The following is a 23,125-nucleotide window of genomic DNA, read 5'->3' on the forward strand; positions in this document are numbered from 1 at the left end:
CATGCCCTTTTTAATAATATCAACAATGCTATAAACTCTGAAAATTTACTTAGAAAAACACTCAAAAAGACAATGTCTGATTGCAATTTGTTTCTAGTATGATCCCACCACACAATAATTAAATCTAGACCACACATCACTTTTTGAGGTAAAATTCTTGACAAGTTTTCATGTTTCCTAATTTTTGTGTTTTGTATATGAACTTAAAGCTTTATGACTTATTCACCCCAAAAAAAAAAAAAAAAAAAAAAAAACTTAAAGCTGTGCAGAGCTCCTCCCAACTTTATGGGCACAGAAGGTATGTATCAATTTACAACATGGTAACAGGAAAAGGAAAAAAAAAAATGAAGGTTGATTTGAACAATTTTCACAAGCTGTAATGAGATCTTATAAATATTGTGCGTACAACTGCTTCAAAGCTCTTGTATAATGAATTGGGACTTCAAGATATCCCACTACATTAAATAACAACATAACCATGAAATGAATCAAAAAAAGGCCACAAAAACAAAAAAACAAAATCGCAACCGGCCAAATCCTAAATATTATACAAAAGAATAGCGAGAAATAGACTAAAAATAATAACAAAATCACGGTGAATGTTACAATGAGGACATTACAGCTTGTGAAACTGGTGCCGAATGCTTCTTTGTCAATTTCCCTCTCAATTGCCTGATCTTCGCATCTACTCTTGCTGTGAACCCAATCTTGGTCTCCTGTCTTGCTCTAGACCGCTCTCTAGTCCACATATGTTGATCCTCAACATCTTTCTTGTAGTACTTGATTTCTTGGATGATGTGATGATCCATTGGATGGAAACACCGTTGAAAAGATATATGAGCTAGATAAGGAAGATTGCAAACGATGGCTACTAGAAGTGTGGTAGACCAGTAAATCGGGGCAGGAGCGAGGGCTTCTACAAGTAGTTGGAAGGCATTCCCAGAATAAATTGGGGACAGCATGCCATAGAGTAAAAGAAAAAGGTACCATGTGGCAACACTGCCAGAGACAAATAGGTGTTGTATCCACGTGAAGTGACTCATAGTTAGTGCAATCTGGCAATTGACAGCCCAGATTATGGAAGTAAACATGGTTGTACCCACAGTTGACATGTCGGCAGTTTGGCCTCCGGCACGGAAAGCTTGGTCGTAGAAGATGATAATGTTAAGGAAGAAAATGACGACTGAAGCGTAGAGCCCGTTACCCATCCACCCAAATATCCTATACCAGTCGAAGAACAAGTTTTTTGGGCCTTGCTGATAAAGTGCTGGGAACTGCAAAATGCATGTGCTATGTATTAGTGTGTGAAAGCATCAAAGTATAATACCTAGGAAGCACATGCTTAGACACGGAACACAACATGAACATGTTGCCAACCCATAAATTTTCAAAAAAAAGTAAGACACAACATGTGAGGAACCCGCATAAAATATATAATTTTATATATTTATTATGTCTTACATAAGGATAACCAATTATTATATATAATATATATGAATATTTAATTCATAATTAATTATTTTTAGAACTCTAACAAAAGAGAATTTGTATAAATTTTACGTTGTTTTTTTCTTTTATTTCTTGTAAAAGCAATGGACATATGTCCCCAAGTGTCTGAAGTATGTCCGAGTAGAATTTTTTAAAAATAATAGGACGTGTTTGTACGTGTGTGCGACAGGTCTTAGAAAATGTCCAACGAGTGCCGTGTCACGTCGTGTCGGTGTTTCTTAGCATAATACAAAAAATGAAATTTCAGATGAGAGTGTGGAGTTATTATGGGCCTATATGAGAGGGTGCATTATTATTGGCAAACATACCTGTAAGCAGATCTCTGAAGAAACATCTTGCTCGAATACTCCAAGTGAAATGACAGGCAGTGAGGTAAGAATAACATTGAATAGCAGCATGTACCAATCATCATAAACCGATTGCCCAGAAAAGCCAGTGAATGCCTCGAAGTAAAAGATTGTGAGACCAAAAGCTATATTCTTGTAGAAGAAATAACAGATCTGAATACAAAGAATTGCAGTTTGAATTAGAGACGAAACAACAGTAGCATGAAGGCATATGTACAACCATGCTACACAACTGAGAATATGCCAAAACCATCATTAACATGCAATGCCAATATAAATTTTTTTTTTTTTTATTTTAATTATTACCATCTGAGCAATTCTCTTATAGCACCAGTGTCCATGGACAACCAGAAGTCTTTCCAGAAATCGAAACTGCGCAATAGAGAAGTCACTAGCCATCACAGCCTGCAAAATTGCTAAAATTTCCATAAGCCTGATCATAACATTCAAAGTCAAAGCATGTTCTTAAAGAGAAAATAAACTTTAACAGGAGTAATCAAGCCTTAACAAAAGTAAACATTAATCATACCAAATCAATCTGAAGGTTGTTAAAGGTTCAATTGATTGGTCATAGTGCTTGAGCAATGAGATTTGCTATAATAGACAGTTATTGAAAGACTAAACTGTGGTAATGTGCATATAATAACACTTCTAAATATGGATTCAGACTTGTAACAATCAACATCTATACATCACCATGTCTATGATTCATATATCAGAAATCTTATACTACCCATTGATACAAATTTTTATGCAAAGTGGAGATGAGTCGACAAGAACAGTTCCGATGGTATTCTTTTGTGAGCAGGGCTATTTGCCACATGGGTGAATATTACAGGTTTAGACTAAAAATTTCTACCAAAATGCCAGGTTGAGTTTAGACATGTGAAGCAATCTGCATAACTAGTAAACTGACAACCTTTATCTTCTCTCAGATTTTCTAAATTATACTGGAATCAGACGCAACATTCTGTCTGATTTTACAAACAGGAAAACAGGCTTGATATACCCACCTTTGGTGTAAGATATTCCATGCGTCTTAGGTAGCATTTACTAGTACAAAACCCACGTTAACACTGCCTTAAAAAAATCAAGTATTAGGATAAATTATAATGCAACCCTAAAGTTATAATTTAAGAAGCACGGACACATGACACGACACCGACAAGCGGACACAAATTTTCAAAAAGTAGGGGAACGACATGCTGAGGAAACACTCAAAATATATAATTTTATTTATTTATTATGTCAAAAAATTTATTAAAAAAAATTGAGAAGTAGTAAAAAAATACAAAATAACATGAACAAATATTTAAATATATATATACAGCTACTCATCAATTTCAGCACTTTACCTAATAAATAAATTGAGCAGTTTCAAAAAATTTAATTTTTCTTTGAATAAAAATAATTTGCTCTACGCATGTTAGGGCCAAAGATGAATATTAAAAAATAAAAGGGTTACCAAATTTTTGTTCTTATCCAATAGCTGACCTCATAAAAGGGGTTCAGAAAATATATAATTAAAGAGAAAAGAGAGAAGAAAAAAAAAAGAGAGAAAGAAACAGAGGAGAGAGAGACGAAAAAACAGAGTCTAAAGGGAAAAAATAAAAGAAACGAAGAAGAAAATGAAGCAGACGGAGAAGGAGAAGAACGAAGACAATGAGAGAGAGAGAGAGAGAGAGACCTACTTGCGAATCTACAATTGCTTCAATAGAGGCCTTAAAAAGCTTTGACAGCTTCGCCTAGAGTTTACAGGTAAGCGACTTCTTCTCTCTCTCTCTCCTCGCAATGTCCCTCAAGTGTTTGTGAGCGTGTCCGCAAAGTGTCCGATTGGAAAAAAAAAAAAAAAAAAATTCTAGACATGTTAAAGAGTGTCCAACACATGTCCATCGCATGTCCGCCGCGTATCCGTGTTCGACACGTGTCGGATACCCATACGTTGCCGCCGGAGAAGTGTCTGTGCTTTATAGGTTATAATTAAAAAAATACATTGACTCCTTGAGTTTTAAAAGTGGTCCACAAACCAAACCAAACCAAACCAAACCAAGCCTTGCCTTGCCTTGCCTTAAGTCCCATCAAAGGTGGTCCACATACCCCCGGAAAAAATAAATTAAATTTTAAAACAAACGCTAATGATTTAATTGGTTTACCTTTATTTCGTTGACATTTGACTTTCCATTTGCCCAAAATAATTAGGATTAATTATACAAATTATCGAAAGTCAATAACGTTTTAAGCTAGTTACACAAAAGATAGAAACATATATAATACTGTCTCATGAGGTTTATAAATTTAGTTTGTCTAGACAAATGTTGGCTTCAGGGGGGATAAAGAAGGGCAAGCATTAAGAGTGGTTTAGAAGACGGGTTTAGCCAAACTAAATTACTATAAGCTATGTTACATTAACTCTTCAAAATAAATCAAATACCTATGTTAGACACTCGACACTTGTATTGTGTAGGATGTGTGTCTGATACTTTTTATCAGACACTTCTTATATATTTATATTTAACACTATTATTATATGTATATATTGTTATATAATTGCTATAAATGCCTTTTTGATATTATATGGTATATATAACACTATTTTAGCTCATATAATAGATTAAAATTATAAAAAATTACGTACCCTTAAATTTAATTTTTGATAAGCCCAACCTTTAGATATACACCCGCATCCAATATCCCTACCCCGAGTCCATGTAACATAGCCTATAAGCCTTTATTCCTTGTCCCAAAGATAGTTCTGGGAGAATTGCATTGATCTATGCCCAACCCACAGGCACTTGATCCATTTTTTCATTTAAAATTTTTTTAATTGTTAAATACATACTTTTACACTAAAAATGAGAATTATGCCTATATATATAAATGTATATTAATTAACAACTTAAAATATTCAGTAATAAATATATATACTTAAAATATGAGTAATCTATATATATTATACAAATGTGAGTTTTAGCAACAAGAGTTAAAATTTTGAATTTTTATTTAAAAACTTTCTTATCTCATTCCTAAAATTTCTTCAAATCCTATAATCTCCCTTTTTTTGAAAAAAATAAAAATCACGAAAAGGTAAGCACACACCACTCATAAAACCTCTCCCTAATCTAATCAATCACATTTCTATAATCACCCCTAATCTAATCTAATATATCTAATATGAGATTAAATTCAATGAGGTTTACCCGGCCAATGGACAATGAACACATCAACGTCTTCAAGGTAAAATTTTAAAGCTAAAATGTAGCAAATAAATATCTCTTTTCTAGACTTTCTTCTGATCGGTTACCTTCCTGCTAAGCTAACAAAGCCTGACAAAGTCACAAAGAATTGAGATTTCTATTTAACCCCGTTAATTGATTGGCGAAACCCTCAAATTAATTATCTGGAATGATGATAAGATTTAAAGTAAGTTTAGAACAAATTCAAATTTGTATAGACTATAGAAATCGATCAAAGTCAGTGTGACACTAATCTTTAACAAATAATGAAGCCAAATCAAATAATCAATAAATTTTCTTCTGGTGAACCCTCTCCTCTATGTTTCTCTGTCTATCGGACATATCTCTTTTTCTTTTATTTTTAATGATTTGGTTGGAAACACAAAGATGAGAGAGAGAGAGAGAGAGTTGTGTGGTATTTTTAGGGGATTGCTTCAACAGTAGGAGGTGGGGCTTTCAGGTTTTTTTGGGTTGACCAAAAGAGGTGGCCAAGTGAAAAGAAGGAAAGGGTTAATTTTTTGTAATATTTATAGCTTTCATAAAATTTCTTTTTCAGTTTATCATAATTGTTCATTTTCCAGATATAATATGGGCAAAGTATGTATTTTAAGAAAAAAAATGTTGAGAACACCAGTAAAATCTAGTTGATCAATCAACAATCAATTAATAGAGTAGGATTAACTATAAGTATACCACAAACTCCGAATGATGTTTTTGTAATTTCTAAATTTCATGGGATGAATGCATCTATACCTCACCCAATGATGATTTATTAATTTACCTAAAAATTTATATTCAAGTGTAAATTTTAAATAAATTACACACAATTTACACTTCAAATAATTTGTTTAATAAACAAAATCAGATATTCATAAACTAAAGTTGAAACTTTGATTCATTATTTAGCCATAAAATAGTAATACAGTGTAAACATAATACATTGTAAATACCAATGCGACAACCATAATAGTAGAAATTTGACTAACCACAATAAATAAGTTTAGGCATGCATTAATTTGACATAAATTATACTTCAAGTGAAATTTTTATAGACCCTGAAAAGTAATAATTAATCATGGAACTTTTTTTCTTTTTTCTTTTTTCTTTTTTTTAATTGATAGTATGTGTTGTCATTATTAATTAGGAAATTCTGCAGATGACTGAAAACTAAAAAATTATCAAATGATTTAATAACATGTCATATTATTTTAATTTCGTTTACAAGATTCCAAGAAAAGGGATCTTTCGTGTTCTTTATTTGTGTTATATATTCTTTCTACTAAGTAAAAAGGTATGTACGTTTTGATTAAGCATTTTAATCCATATAGTTCATAAATGATAGATTAAAACATAAAAATCCAGCGCGCACACTTTTTGTAACCAATGTCACACTTCCTAACGTTTTGCTAAATTATTATTTATTTAATTAATAAAGAAGTGAGGACTTAAAATCAAGACATAACAAAGAGTAAACATTTCATTACTTAGGTTCAGTTACTAATAAGCTAAGTGTGGACATTTCTAAGAAGGCAACGTATCCGTGTCGTGTCCATGTCGGACACCGACACTCTTTGGACACTTGAAGAGCACACGTGTCTATCACTTAAACACACAAACAATTAGATATAGGTGAAACTAATTATAAATTTTAACAAAATAACTTAAGATACAATAATAAAACAAAATCATATAAATTTATAAGAATTAGTGTCATATTGCATTTTTTATTGTCTTTGAATGATAAATTCATATATATAACATATAATAAATATATAAAATTACATATTTTATGTGTGTCCGTCACGTGTCGTGTACTGCATCTTTTAAAAATTGGCGTGTCGGCGTATCCATGCCGTGTCGCGTGTTCGTGTCTATGCTTCTTAGCTAATAAGGACAGAGAAGTAAGAGATGACGTGATTTATATAATCAAAATAGGCTGGGTCAAATGGAGGAATGCTTTTGGCATATTATGTGATTAATGAATACCAACAAAATTGAAAAAATGAAAAATAAAATTATAGAATAGTTGTAAGGCCAACAATGCTTTATAGGACAAAAATATTGGCACCTAAGAAACAAACATATTTATAAAATGTATAACTAAAATGAGGATGCTTAGATGGATGTGTAGTCAGATTAAGAAGACATAACTAGAAATGATATTCGTGAAATGATCAAAGTAGCCCAATTGAAAATAAGTTGAGAGATAAGAAACTATGATGGTTTGATCATGTACAACAAAGATCTATAGACATAATAATAGTAAGGCAAAGTGATATACTTGCCATAAATGAAAATGTTAGGTAAGGGGAAGAGCTAAATTGACATGAGAAGCGCTAGTAAAAACAATATGAATTTTTTTAATTTAGTTGAGCATGTCATTGATAAAGCAGAATGGTGAAAAAGATTCGTGTAGCTAACCCACCTGATTGGAAAACAAGATTTAAGTTTGGTTTAGTTTGGTAATGCGCTTCCCAATCAGATTTGGACAAGTGTCCTTAATTTTTGGTAACCGATTGCTAAATTATGATTCATAGCTAAAAATTACATATTGGACTTCTCATATATATTATTTTCTAAGTTTTCAAATTCAATATCAATAAAATTCCTATTTTGGATTTTCTATTTAAAGATTTTCAAATTTTCAAAAAAGCTACAATTTTATAGCACGTACATTTTTTATATTTAAAGAGTAAAATATTTAAGAAATTTAGATTAAGACTTTGAAGCCCCTAAAACACCCATTTTAAAAAGTCACTTTGAAATACTCTCTCTCTCTCTCTCTCTCTCTCTATATATATATATATATATTATATATAGAATATAGATACAGATATAGATTAAAAGATTTAGGGGAAATTACAACAAAAAAGGCAAACGAACTTGGGGTTTGGCACTGTAACAAAATAAATCCTGAATTTTTAATTTTGTGAATTTAAACCTTAATCTTTTTATTTGTTTTCAATTCAAACCATCAGCCAACTTTCGTTAAGTAAAATAGGAAAAGAGTACGACATTTTATGTACACCTACATTGAGTTTAATGACTAAATTTTTTTCTTTTTTTCCGTCAGTTTTACTTGATGAAAATAGGTGGATGATTTAGATTGAAAACAAATCAAAATATTAGGATTTAAATAGACAAAATTGAAAACTCATGCTTTATTTTGTTACAAGGGTCAAATCCTAAGATTTATTTATTTTATTTTTTTTGTAATTTCCCACAATAATTTATTATGTACTTTCTTAGTTTTGCCATAAATAAAAAAATAAATAAATAAGAGCATTCCAAAAGTGCCAATAACATTACAATTGTAAAGAATTGTCTTGACAGTTATATGGATAAATAATGCAAAAAGATCCTGTTTACCCACCTGCATTCCTTCCACCCCACTGATGCCAACACCAATATCTGCTTCTTGAATCATTCCCACGTCATTTGCACCATCACCAATTGCTAGAGTGGTTTTTCCAGTTCCTTCTTTTACTAATCTTGTTACCTAGTGCCAAAATGAAATTAAAATAAAATAAACAAAAACACATAAATAACTGAAAAGTGCCTACCAGGAAAGACGAAGTTCAGAAGACAGATAAATTAGTTGATAAGAGAGAAGAACAGTACTAGGGCTTTCTGCATAGGAGAAACACGACAGCATATGACGGATGCACAATCAACTGCTAAATTCAAGAATTGATGCTTCATATCATCCTTCAAAGCATAATCTAGAGTTTTCCCATCAATAATTAACGCAAATGCAGCATGAGGATCACTTTCAAGCTTGATCATTTGAGAGGCATTGGTGATTTGCATCAAAATGTTCTCCTTCACAGCCTGATGAGTAACAATAGTAACAAATTTAACATGAAGTCGCACAAATTTCCAGAAAATTATTCACAGCTTTTTAAAAACATGTACCTCTTTGGAATCTTGTGCTAATGCATCTGTGTTCATTGTTGATATGCAGATCTGCTTCATGCCCTGTCGAAGAAGACTACAGGCAAATCTGAATCACAAAAACAATGGTTTCATTTCAGTTGTCAGAGCATCTTTAAATAAAAAGACCAGTCAAAATTTACTAGGGATTAATCAGAGCTCTCTCTCTCTCTCTCTCTCTCTCTTATTTTTTTGCTAATCTCTTTGATTGGTTGGATACATACCCTATGTTGATTGCGGTTTCCATCTTATCTCCTGTCAGAACCCAGAGCTTGAGACCAGCTTGTGCTAGTTTATCTATACACTGTGGCACCTACAGAGAAGACATGCAATAGTAAAATTGGAGAAGAACAATAGAATGCAATGTAAATTACGGTTCTATAGCGATGAAAACTTGTACCCCTTTCTGCAGTTTGTCTTCCACAGCAGTTGCACCAACAAGGATTAAATCCCTTTCCATCATATCACACAATCTTTCAAGCATTGCCTCCCTATCGCCGCCAATGGAACTCTTTGCTTTAAGAAACTCATTGTTCCAAGCAGAATACTCATCCTCTCCAAGTTTTCTGTAAGAAAGTGCTAATGTACGCAACCCAGCTTCCCCATACTCATTCAGGTGCTTTGTGGTAGCCTCCTCAAACATTTTTCCATTCTTTGCTAACCGTTCAAAGATGATGCTGCATAATCAAAGCAAAGGAATAAGTCATCGCATTAACAAATCAGCATAGCTTAAAGGCAGCCTAGATGAAAGTGGTGTACTTGAAGAGCAACAAAAATAAGCAAAACTTAAAAATTTATCAGCTTCTTAGTCTGACCATAAAAGTTCAAGGAATATACTAGAGATATGTAAAAATATATTGATGTATATTATTGCTTGATGTATTACAAGATTGATGTAAATATTCTGTATATTACAATTCCTATATATAGAGGAGAAAATGGTAGTGGAGTGTGTGATAGTGGAGGTGGATGGTAGTGGAGTGTGTGATAGTGGAGGTGGTAGGTGAGTGGTAAATTCTAACAGCCCCCCGCAAACTCAAGGAGGATAGAAACTAACCAACTTGAGTTTGAAGAGAGGAACAAAACAAGAAAATACATAAAAATAAAAATAAAATAAAAACAAAGATAGGAGACACTGTATGGTCGTGCCATAACGTTGTAGAGGACACTGGATGGTGGTGTCATAACGGTGTAGAGGACACTGTATGGTGGTGTCATGTCGGACCGTTGTAGAAGACAGTTTATGGGGTCATGTCGGACCGTTGTAGAAGACAGTTTATGGGGTCATGTCGGACCGTTATAGAAGACAATGTTGTGACAGTTTACGGAGTCTTGCTGGACCCTTGTAGAAACTAACCGGAATCAATGTCGGGACAGTTTACAGAGTCTTGTCGGACCCTTGTAGAAACTAACCGGTATCTATGTCGGGACAGTTTACAGAGTCTTGTCGGACCCTTATAGAAACTAACCGGAATCTATGTCGGGACAGTTTACAGAGTCTTGTCGGACCCATAAAGGAGCTAACCGGAATCAAGGTCGGGACAGTTTACAGAGTCTTGTCGGACCCTTGTACAAGTTGCACCCTCAAAAGGTGTGCCCAATTTTTTTCAAAAAGCGTGCCATCAAAAGGCGTGCCCAATTCATCAAAAGGCGTGCCATCAAAAGGCGTGCCCATTTTATCAAAAGGTGTACCGGACATGATGGCGAGGCGCGTGACTCGGCTTGCGCGCCCAGGTTGTCGTCTAGCGCCGAGCGGCGCATGATACGCGTGGATGCCTTGGTTATTTAACCAAGACGAAGGCTGAGGCTGAGGCATACCATTCTGAAACCTCTGAAACCAACCCTTCTCTGAAAAAAAAACTCTGCCTCTGCGGAGAGAGAAACTGTGGAACACTTTGTAGCCCAGAAAAATGGCTTCGTCTTCCCGTGGACTGCTCACCCTCTTTCCCGACCTCAACGAGTCAACAAGAGAGAGAACTGGAGCGGTGGCACTGGAACCTCAACCGAGTGCCCCGGAGTTTACTCCGCTGAACTTTCCGATGCGGTCGGTGGAGCAAAGAATGGCAGGGCAGTCGGATGTGGAGGCCAATCAGTATACTCTGAAGGCATGTGTGGAAAGCATGACGGCGGTCACAAACTTGTCGAACCGGCTGCAGAGTAGGACAAATGAGGTGCAGCATTTAAACTCCCAGCTGGCTCTGCTCCAACGCATGTATAAGGATGCGCGAGCAGAGATAAGCGTGCTAAGGGCAGAAAACAAGGAGCTGAAGCGGAAGGCCACCGTGATGTTCCGATTTGGAGGTCCTCCATATGCTGCAGTGGAGGAGTATGGGGGAGTGAACGTCCTCAGTGGACAAGGAAACACGGAGACCGGACTGGCACGGGACACCCAAGATAAAAGTAAGAAGAAAAGACCGGCGGCAGAGTAGAGAAGGGATGTCGGTGTGTGGCCGTCTGCAGAAAAGAAAACAAAGCCGTTGTTTTTTTTTTTTTGGTTGTGTTTGTTTGTTTTTTTTTTTTTTTTTTTTTTTTTTTTTTTTTTTTTGTGTAAAATTGTAATCGGGGGTGATCCCGGAGATGAATAAAATATGGGTTGGTGTGCACATTTGTAATTTTTTTTTTTTTTTTTTTTTTTTTTTTTTTTTTTGGAAGAATAATAAGAATAATAAAAATAAAAAAATGTATTAATAGGGAAAGCATAGGCGCTTGGTGGGTGGAATAAATGAAGGCAAATGATGGAGATGACAGACAGCATATTTTGGTTTTTTTTTTTTTTTTTTTTTTTTATGGTATTTATTTATTTATGTATTTATTTATTTATTTATTTATTTTTTTTTTTTTTTTTTACGTGGAAAGCAGAAAAAGAAAAAAATATATATATATATATATTTAAAAAAAAGTGGAAAATGTGATGATGGTGTTGGGTGGAAAAGATATTAAAATATGTGAAAATGGAAAATATGTTAAAATAAGAATAGTGAATGGGTGGCCCGAGGAGGAGCTTCAATGCATGTGGTGATGTATTTATTTATGTGGTGATGTATTTATTTATGTTATTTGTTGTTGGTGGGTGAGTAGTGATGATAAAAACAATATGGTGAGCACTGAGGGAGTGAGAGGGGCCACGGAGGGAGAGAAGAATCTGAGAGAGATGTGTAGCTGGTCCAGCCGAGCAAGACACGAACTGCTAAGAAGTCGCTCGAAGAACCGCCGTCTTCTCTGGCCGTCACCTCCACCTCTGGACAATCACCGCACTTCCGGCATCTAGCCACGGCGAGGATCTGGCAGCACGACGGGCATGAGGAGTGAGAGCCGAGCCACGTGTCGATGCAGGCGACATGGAATCCGTGCCCGTACTGAGGAAGCAAGGCAGATCGGGCACTCGCCGAGCTTGGAGTTGGCGGCGGAGGAGTCGGAGGTGCTGCGGCGGAGCCATGCGCATCGGGCCACGGCAATGAAGCCGACGACGCAGATTAGGGCGCAGAGTAGGGCGGCGAGGATGACGACGAAGTCCGACTCGACGGCTACGGCCTCCGGGGGTTGCGCCGCCGCAGTGGCTGAGGAAGAGGAAGATGAAGATGAGCTGACGACTATACATGACGCTACGTTTGTACGGCTTCTGCTTCTTCGAGATCTCAGGTAATGAGGTTGAGGTTTGTGCACTGGTATGTGGGTGGAGGAAGGAGAGAGAGAATTTAAAAATTTGGGTTTGTCCGGCGGACGGCCAAGGTGAGGCTGCCGCCCGCCGGTGAAGCGGAATCACTAATTTCTTAACTTGGCTCTGATACCATGTAAAAATATATTGATGTATATTATTGCTTGATGTATTACAAGATTGATGTAAATATTCTGTATATTACAATTCCTATATATAGAGGAGAAAATGGTAGTGGAGTGTGTGATAGTGGAGGTGGATGGTAGTGGAGTGTGTGATAGTGGAGGTGGTAGGTGAGTGGTAAATTCTAACAAGATAAAAGATTACGCACTCCCAAATACTGAATTGGAATTTATCTGAAGATCCCACAAACGTAGATCAATTACATCAATTCACAGCTGGAAAAAAATAATAATAAAAGGGAAAGGATTTCAAGAGCCAAACCTGTCTGCACCTTTGCACAAGAGAAAAATCTGGCCATCCTCATCTCGGACTATAACAGACATTCTCTTCCTTTTGCTAGTGAACTCCATCAGATTGAGAATTTTGTACTCCCTGAAATTTTTCCAAAAGATAAATATGATGCTAAAATGCCAAAAGCCTAGGGCTGATTTACAAAACTCCAATAACGAAAGCAAATTATTCATTCATGATTTACCTTTCAGTTGGAACTTCAGAAGAAGGATGTCTTTCACGAACAAATAAGCTCGACTGAGTTCTTCTACAAAACTCAAAGCCAAATTCTCTAGCCGCAACTAGAAAAGCTCCTTCATCAGGAGACTCTGCTTCATAGGTAAAACCACTATTCTCCTTATTTGCTTCTGGAATTGCAGTGTGACAAATAGCAAGTATCCGGAAAAATAACAAAATGACATTTGCATTAGGCTCTTTCAACCAATTTCCATTCATGAGACGTCTGTCATCAAAGCTAAACCCCTTTATTGTAGATTGCTGATCCTTTTCGCCTTTACTAGTAACAACAGTCTCCATCTCAATTTCAGAAACACCTGCACCACTTTTATCGGTTGGATTGGAGTCCTGCCCACTGAGATCAATAGCCATCTGCTTTGCAGCGGCAAGTTCAACTTCACTGGAACGCATGCCGTATGCCATACCAGCAATGGAACACTTGATAAAGTCCATCTGATTGCATGTTAAAGTACCAGTTTTATCAGATAGAATTGTATCCACCTGGCCTAGTTCCTCATTTAAATTTGATGTCCGTGCTTGAGCAGGAGTTCCAGTCTCTTCATCATACATAAGGATGTCCTGATTAATAAACATTGCTTGAAGGACCTTCACAACCTCGATTGAAATATAGAGTGAGATGGGTATCAAATATCCGTAGAGGATAAGGGCAGTAACCAAATGAAATATGCCCGACAAGGCAGGTTTATTGGGATCGTATAATTTTGAATCTTCATATGGTTGCAAATACCACCAGTCCGGCATTTGGATCCCTGTCTTCACAGCAAAGCCTATTGAGCTGATCAATGAGATCAACACAAGGAGGCTGAAAAGAATGTAAATGATTTTGTCCATTTGTTTTTCAATCCTGCTCCTTTTTGAAGGTGATTTTGTTGCATTTTGCATGACTTTGCTATCATGACCAGTGAATATCACCACTCCATACACATAAGCCGTATTCCTAAGCTTTGAATCTCTGAGGAGAATCTGAGAAGGGTCAAGGGGATAAAGTTGACGATCATACTCAAGATTACCCACAAAAGTGTAAAGGCTTGGATTGGGGTCTTCACATCTAATCTTTCCCGTAAAATCCTTGAAACTCGCATCATCATCCAAGGGCAAGGTTACCTCCACAGCTCTCTTTACTTTCAAGTTTGTCTCTCCATCTAAGTTCATGGTCTCCACATAACAAATCCCATCCTCATTGCTGGATGACAAAAGAAGTAAATCTGCAGGGAAAAATTGATCCTTTTCCACTTTTAGTACATCTCCAACCCGAAGCTTCATCCATGGTTTAGGACCAAATACACCATCCCCTTTATGGACACTAACTTTTCGCATATTAACTTTCATATCCTGAATAAATCTACGCCAATCTTCCAACGCTTCCTTTGCCATACTAAGCCCAACCACAAAGGCCAGAGGAGCAATCATACTCACGGGTGAGAATGGAGAAACGGCCGTGAGGGACAGACTTGCAGCCAGGAGGAAATAAAAATTGGCAACACGACGAAATTGCTCAAAGATTGCCTTGGGAAGGAATGTGATGATATTGTACCTAGTGGTTGATGTATAATTAGAGCAATATTTAAGGGGTTTCTTTTCATGGTTATGCGGTTCATTGCAGTATACAATTCGTGAGAAACCGGGGCCTGTGAATTGATGCGGCTCCTCTGATTCCGCAGCAGATGGCCGGAGGCATGAAAATGTGTACAGATTGCTCCGGCTGAACTTTGCCCTAATCCTGCTGCCCCGTGCCATTTTTAGCAGATTTCAACTTGATATAATTGTATTACCAAATAAACATCTCTAGGGGGAAAAAAAATCCCCCCCAAATCGTCCCTATCATCACTATAGTTGAAGGAGTTTTTTGAACACCCTATACTCCTCCAAGACTGAATTCAACAGGCCCAGAGAAAAATTAAGTCACAACAATGTGTTTCGCAAGTTGCACGAAATCCTAACCTGAGAGTACATCAAACCCTTATATTAGACATTCTAAAATGTTATGACACCATGCTCCTAAAAAGAATTTGTGATTAAGACTGAGCAAATAAATCAACCAAATTTGCATTCAAAATCAAGAAAACTCATGGATTTACGAATTGCCAACAATGAGATTTTCAAGATTCAAACGTAACTACAGCAATAAAATTTGCAAGAATCCAAACAATCACCAACCCCAAATTCAAATTCGAAATTCGAAATTTTAACCACAGTTATAGGTTTTTAATATCTACAACTTTACTTTAGAAAACAAGATTAACCAAGACAACACAAAAAAACCAATTGTATAACTTGACATCATATTCAGATTTACAAGCTATAAAAAAATAAATAAATAAATAAAAATAAAAATTAATAATAATAATAATACACGTTGAGAAGGAAATTTCTAAAAAATAAAACCATTCCCAGCTGAAACCTCGATAAAGAAATTCTAAAAAAAAATTAAAATTCATATTACAAAGCAGTAAATTCGTCGTAACAACAAAATCAGCAAAAAAAGAAAAGAAAAGAAATCAAGAAAAAACATCGAGTGGAGAGAAAGAAAGAGATTACCTGGAAAGACAAGCATCATTATGATGATCATCCAAGGTTGAGGATGAGCAAATGAGACCAAAGTCGTCAAGTAAACTTGGAGATCAAAGCGATAGATAGAGCTTTCAAGTTTCAGAGATCGCAATGAGAAGAGAGATTGGACAGAGAGAGAAAATCTAGAGAGAAAAAGAAAGGGGTTTAGGAAAGAATCAATGCCAAGATTTTAAGGCTATACATCTCTGTATTTATAAATTTCGCTGTCGCAAAATTCTTGTTCTCTATATATTTTTGTTTTTTTTAATTTATTTATTAAAAAAATCATAAAAGGAAACCAGTGAAGAAATAACCTCTCTCTATCTCTCGCAAAGAAAACGATGAAAACCAGAAAATTACAGAGGAATAGAGAGATGAGGAATAGTCTTTGTTTGACTAGAAGACTCGTATTTTTTTCACCAACTAGTTCCAGTTGTTGTGCTGTGCTCCAAAAAGAGTGGGTCCCATTATGTTGATGTGGCATGGCCGTACAACCAATAGGATGATTTCTTTTGCTCACAATGATGGACCGGCTTCCTTCCTTATCAAACCCCCCTTCTAACCATGTTTTTGCTTTCTAAAAAGGAAAAGAAAAATGGTGCTCATAATTAATTCTACTGTTTTTTTTTTCCCCTTTCACAAGTTGCCACTGTTTTTTTTTTTTCCTTCACAAGTTGCCTAAGGCGACGTTTGGAAAGTGGATTGATTTTTTAATTTTTTAATTTTTTTAGTTAGGTCAAGTTTGGGAACTTGTAAAAAAGTTAAAAAGTCAAAAAATTACTCAAAAAGTTAAAAAGTTAACACTATTCACTAAAAGTCAACAATTACGGCTGCACAACTCCCCATTCGAATTTTTCCCTACAAATCAATTTTTACAATTTTTTATTATACATTTTTTCATAAAAAGTTAAAAAGTTAACCCAAACATCCATATTTTCAACCTCAATTTTTTAGTCCAAAAATACAAAAAGTGCACTTATTTAGGGCACCCCAAACAACCATTTTAGTCTGGGTTAAAAAGTTTGATTTAGGAAGGTTTTTTTGACTTTTTTTGTGAGAAAAGAGTGCAATGATTATAGGTTGGATGTAATGTTTTTTGTTGTGACTAATAAAATAGCCTATTTTATCTTTTGTGGCTAAAATAGCCAAAAAAAACTTCCAACCCACCTTCCCAAACGGTGCCTAAATAGTTTGAAGCTCCATTTGGGAAGTAGGTTGGCTTTTTGACTTTTTTAACTATTTTAGCCTGGACTAAAAAGCTTAGTTGGGGAATGACTTTTTAGTTTTTTTGACTTTTTTTTGTGAGAAACGAGTGTAATGACTATAGGTTTGATGTGATGTTTTACTTGTTCTGACTAAAATAATTTATTTTATCTTTTGTGACTAAAATAGTCAAAAAAGCTCTTGCCAAATATATTCGGTTGGCAACATTAATTTCATTGTAAAAATTAAAAAGTTATTAAAAAATAAAAAAAAAACAATAATTTATATAAAAAAAAAATCAAAGATTTAAGTTGCGCTGGATGGAGTTTTCTAAAGGGGTGTTTGGGAAAGTTTTTTTTTTAGTTTTTTGGACTAAAATTCACGAAATGAAAAAATAAGTTAAAATAGTTAAAAAGACAAAATATCACATCAAATACATAATCATTTCATTTTTTTCTCTCACAAATATTACATTCAACTATAAAAAAATCCAGCTATCTTTCCAAATATAAAAATTTTTACCGACTAAAATAGTCTACTAAAATAACAATTTCCCAAACACCCGCTAAATATGATTTGGAGAATAGAGTTGTATTTTGAGTTTGTAAGTTTTGAAGTTATGATTTAAGTGTGAAAAATTTGTTTGGTGAATGAGTTTTGAAAAGAGTTTTGAATTGAGTGGGAAATTTTTAATGTAACATATAATATTTAATACAAGATACTTACAATTCATAACCAAAAACACAATTCAAAATTCTATTTAAAGCTCACAAAAAAATTTAAAAATTTTCGAAATTTTTTTTATTTAAAATATAGAAAATAATATATGGCATTTGTAAAAAAAAAAAATGCACTGTTCCGGTCAACCGGCCGGATGTCCGGGAGGATGACCGGTTAGCTTAAATTTTCTCACCTTGGAGTAAGTTTTCAAAAGTGAGTGTTGAATTAATTTTTGAAAATTGTAAATAAACACCACGCTCAAATATAATTGTAGAATTAAGTTTAGAGAGTTCTACCAAATAGAGCCTTATTTTTATTTTTTTTTGGTAGAAAATCAAAAAATATGTAAATTTTTGTATATCTTTTTGTAAAAAATCAAAAAATCAAATGCATATCTTTTTGTAAAAAATAAAAAAATTATCATAAATATGTAAATTTTTTTACCTCATATTTGTAATCAAAAAGTCAAAAAAATAACATGTTTCCAAATGAGTTATATAAACATAATTTTTTTATAATTTGTTTTATAGAATGAGTTTTCATATTCTTATTTATTCATTAAAAATTAAAAAATGTACGATTTATTACACTTTATATCCTTAAATTATCGTTAAATTATCTATTTAGTCCATCAACTATTGACTAAGCATACTAAATTTCTAAAATATATAAATCAAAATCTATTTAGTACATAAAGTATTGATTGAATATATTAAATCCTTAACCTATTTAATTCAAACCTATTTAGTCTTTGAAAATATTATAAAAGGATTTATTACATTATCAACGCATAAACTATTGTCAAATTGTCTATTTTATTCCTAAACTATCGATCAAATCTATTCAGCTCCTAAAATATAAATCAAAATCTATTTGGTACATAAAGTATTGATTGAATATATTAATGGGGATTTTGTTTAGGGTTCTTGGTATTAAGATTTTATAGTATAAAAGACATCTAATATTTTCATAATGTCTAAGGTCCCTCAACATCGATCCAAAGAAATTTCAATCCTAGAGAAATTCTCTCCAAAGAAATTTTGGACTTCCAAAGAATTTCTCCAGGTTCAAACTAGAGAAAATTGAAATTTATTTGACTTTGTTCACAAATTTTTCTGGCTTTGTTCATAAATTTCTCTTTGTTTGTTCATAATTTTAAATAAGAGAAAATTGTTTTAACCAAACCAAAGAAATTTTAGCACAATAATTTTAAACCAGAGAAATTATTTTAACCAAATCAGAGAAATTTTAATCAAACCAGTGTTTGTTCACAATTTTTAACCAGAGAAAATTGAGTGTAATGACAAAACTCGTAAGAACAAATTGAATGTACATATATACACATATAGTATTCTCACTCTAAAATGACAGTATACAAACATAGTGTTGTGAACAACAAGCTCTCGAAGCCAATCTTGATATTTGTCCTCCGATTATGGGTAGTGATAGAAATCTTCAATTGAGTGTAATGTCAAACATAAAACTGCACTTAGAGTCCAAATTTAATAAAAAATTACTAATAAAGTGATCCAAACAAATCCCACATCGTAAAATAAATTAATGTACTTGCATTACTTCAAAGACTTGAGAGTGAGAAGCAAATTCATTCAAAACAATAGCATAAGTATAGTCATCAGCAATAACTCCTTCAATACCCATCTGCCGAAACAACTCTACACCCACATCACCCATTCCACACTTGGAATAACAAAAAATTAAAGCATTTCATGTAACTAAATCTCTTATTGACATTTCATCAAACACTTTCTTTACTGAATCCATGTCCCAGCTCCCGAATACATCCTAAGAAGATTGGTCCCAAGAAATTCATCCGATAAAGAGAAAACCTTAACGACCTCTACATGAACTTGTTTCCCAAATTCAAAATCATCATTTGTATCACCCACGATAATGCCTCGGTCCACATAGCAAAACTCGGTCTCTTGAAACCCATCAAGAATTCCAATTAACATAACATCAAGGTTCTTGAGAGCAAGAAGATTAATGCAATAATCAAAACTAGTTTATGGGACCATGGCTTCATATGCGCCACCACCAGGGAATTGTTGTATCGAAGATATGAGCTCCACAATCGAATCCCTAGAGAGGGAGGAAGAGAGAGAGGAGATAATAGAGAGGAGAGTAAAGAGAGAATGAGAGTATAGGTGTGATATAAGGGTATGGGGGCGAGGGACCTTAGACTACAAAGGAAAATATTGTGAACCTATTCCATTACTAAAAATTGGAGAGGGATGGTAGACTAATTTTCCCTATATTAAATCCTTAAACTATTTAATTCAAACCTATTTAGTCATTGAAAATATTAGAAAAATGATTTATTATGTTTTCAACACCTAAACTATTGTCAAATTGTCTATTTTATTCCTAAACTATTGAATGAGTCTATTCAGTCCCTAAAATATAAATCAAAGTATATTTAATTCCTAATTTATCGATTGAATCAATTAACTCTCTAAAATATTTAATTCAAACCTATTTAGTCCTAGAAATGATTATAAAAATAAAATATAAGCCCATAAGTATTATAAATTAGTAAAAGACCTTACCTAATTAAGATTTTATTATAGAAAATCCTAAATTTTTATTTTATTTAAAAATATATTTTATTTCGTTATGTTTAAATTAGTGAGTATTAAATATATTGAAAAATTATAATTAGATCATTTAAATAATAACACTTCGTTACAAATAATAATAGAATAAAATAATAAATTAATTAGGTTATAAAAAGCACTTAGTGAAAAACATAAAAACAATCAATTAAAAATTATAAACGAGATTTGGTATATTATAAAGGCAAGTATGTAGCCATCGTAGAAAATAAGTATAAAAAAAAATTACTATAGATAATTACAGTTAGCCTTATAAAGGAAATTCACCATAAAAAAAATATAAATAAATAAATAAATAAATAAAAATTGATACTCACTTTTCAAAGACAGAATAATTTTTTTTTTTAAAGATAAAATTTTAAATAGATAGATTTATATTATAGGGATTTAATACATTCAATCGATAATATAATACTTACGCATTTATATTTTATTTGGAAAATACTTATTAACATATATTTTATTTTATTTTATAATTCTTTCAAGAGTTAAAAATCTTTGAATTAAGATATTTTAGAGACTTAATAGATCTAATCGATAGTTTGGAATTAAATAGACTTTGATTTATATAATTTGGGATTGAATAGGCCTAGTCTTCATTTGAGAAGAGCTAATTTAGTGTGACTCTTTGGTTGATTTAGCGTGGCTAAATTAGCTTTATTTAGGAAAAACTTTTGGCTTTTTTTGATTTGAATGTGATGATTTTGAGAAAAAAAAAAGTGAAATGATTATGCTTTAGGTGTGATATTTTATCTCTTATTTTGTTTTTTTTTTTTTTTATGCTTATTTAGTCAATTTAGCTCTTGTCAAACGAGGCTTCAATTAATAATTCAAAAACTAAGTAAATAATTTTGTGATAGTTTAGGAGTAAAAGTATAATAAATCAAAAAATTTAGCACCACGATTCACAATTGTAACTAGGGAGAATATCAAAAAAATGAGTGGAAAAAAGAATTACAAAATGATAAAAATATAAGTAATTTATGCATTTAATTGTACAAATAAATCTTGTACTTTCATTAGTTAGAATTTTTTTCTTTTACTGTTCACTTTTTGAAATTTTCCTTTATAACTATGCCATTATTAAAACATTTTCTATGAATTTTCTTTAAAGTAATTTACATTTACCATTATTAAGATTTGAAAAAAGTACAATTAGTCCAATATTTTTGACATAATTACACTAAATAAAAGAGGATCCAGGGATCAACATTCAAAAATAATTTTATATGAATATTGTCTTTAGTAATTTTTTTAAAAAAATTTCAGGTCTATCTAAGATAGAAGGAACTAAAAAAAAAAAACACAAAAAATTAATAATAATTTTAGTGGATTTTTTTTACAAATTATTTAATGATTCGTCTAATCAAGTAGAATTATAAGAATTAAAGAATTAAAAAATTAAAAAACATATTCTCCAAAAAAAAAAAAAACTAAAAACGTCAATCTCAAGCTTATATATTTGTGGGTTGCATCCAAATGGTACGGTATTAGATTGTGCAAGGTGCAGTAATGTGTGTTCACTAAATTTGAATACTAATTTTACATATTATTTTATATATCACAAATTATTGGTATACATAAAATAAAATAAAAAATATTAAACAAATGCAATAAGGATGCACCATATAATATTCAAATTTGATTAAAGGAATGTAATTTCTTTGTGTAAGGTATCTTCTTTTGTTTACAAAAAGTCGTACACAGCATCCCAAATACTAAGGTCAAGTTTGGCATATACAAAATAATTCATTTTTTTATCCTTTTTTTCATCACATTATCTCTTTACTTTTTTGCATATCTTTTCGTAAAAAGACAAAAAGTACACTTATTTAGGTCATTTCCAAGAACTATCAATGTAGAGACAAACATTTTTTTTCTTTAATTTATCGATTTCTCGCAATTTATTCTAAGCATATTTTTTCTTTCTTTTATAATTTGTTATAGCATCAAGTGATTCACCAATAATTTGTGTTTTATAAATAGGGGTGTAATCAATTTGATTCATGTTGGTTGTGGAAAAATTCAGCATTGAGCCAAATCACCACATGCAACTATTTGGTTTGTCATTATTCGGCTTAGGGTTATTTTGGAAAGTATGTTAAAATTAATTTTTAATTTTTTTTTTGATTTTTTTTCAAAAAATATGTAAAAAAATAAAAAAATTATGTGACTCAAAAGAGATTAAAAGTTAATAAGCTGACTTTTAACTTCTTCCAAAAAGAGGCCATAATGTAAATAATAGATTCACACAAATTTTAAAATATTTTATAAAAATCTATAAAATTTTACATTGAAAATAAATTAAAGATAATGGATGAATCTTGCTCTATAAAATGCATCATTTTGTAATCTTTATAACAAAACGTGTATAAATGTGACCATCTAATTCTGAAACCAAAAAATTAAAATATAAAAATATTTAAATATAATATTTCAATTGATGCTCAATTAATGACGGAGTAAAACTTTTTAAAAATAAATTATATTATACACTATGGATTGAAGAACCATCCAAATCAAAATTTTGAGCTGATCTTGAGTGGTCAATTTGGTACTATCCATTTTTTGTTTTTACACCCTACTTTCATAAGACACGGTTTGGACAATTTCATGATGAATGAAGATGAA

The 23,125-nt window shown here is 32.8% G+C and overlaps 1 protein-coding gene across 1 annotated transcript; it reads right to left on the reverse strand.

The window, feature by feature from the left end:
• Window positions 1-355: 355 nt before the first annotated feature.
• On the reverse strand, window positions 356-16,362 carry LOC114318895 (putative phospholipid-transporting ATPase 4). Its single transcript, XM_028265870.2, has 11 exons — window positions 15,927-16,362; window positions 13,336-15,329; window positions 13,122-13,232; window positions 9,423-9,699; window positions 9,247-9,335; window positions 9,005-9,092; window positions 8,711-8,920; window positions 8,463-8,588; window positions 2,163-2,261; window positions 1,818-2,009; window positions 356-1,274 (listed from the first exon to the last, which is right to left on the reverse strand). Exons 2-11 carry the CDS (start codon window positions 15,123-15,125, stop codon window positions 603-605), a joined length of 3,654 nt encoding a protein of 1,217 aa, XP_028121671.2. The 5' UTR covers window positions 15,126-15,329; window positions 15,927-16,362; the 3' UTR covers window positions 356-602.
• Between the last annotated feature and the right edge of the window lie 6,763 nt (window positions 16,363-23,125).

Source organism: Camellia sinensis, chromosome 4, assembly GCF_055761805.1.
Source record: "Camellia sinensis isolate YWXY chromosome 4, ASM5576180v1, whole genome shotgun sequence".
Classification (NCBI taxonomy): domain Eukaryota; kingdom Viridiplantae; phylum Streptophyta; class Magnoliopsida; order Ericales; family Theaceae; genus Camellia; species Camellia sinensis.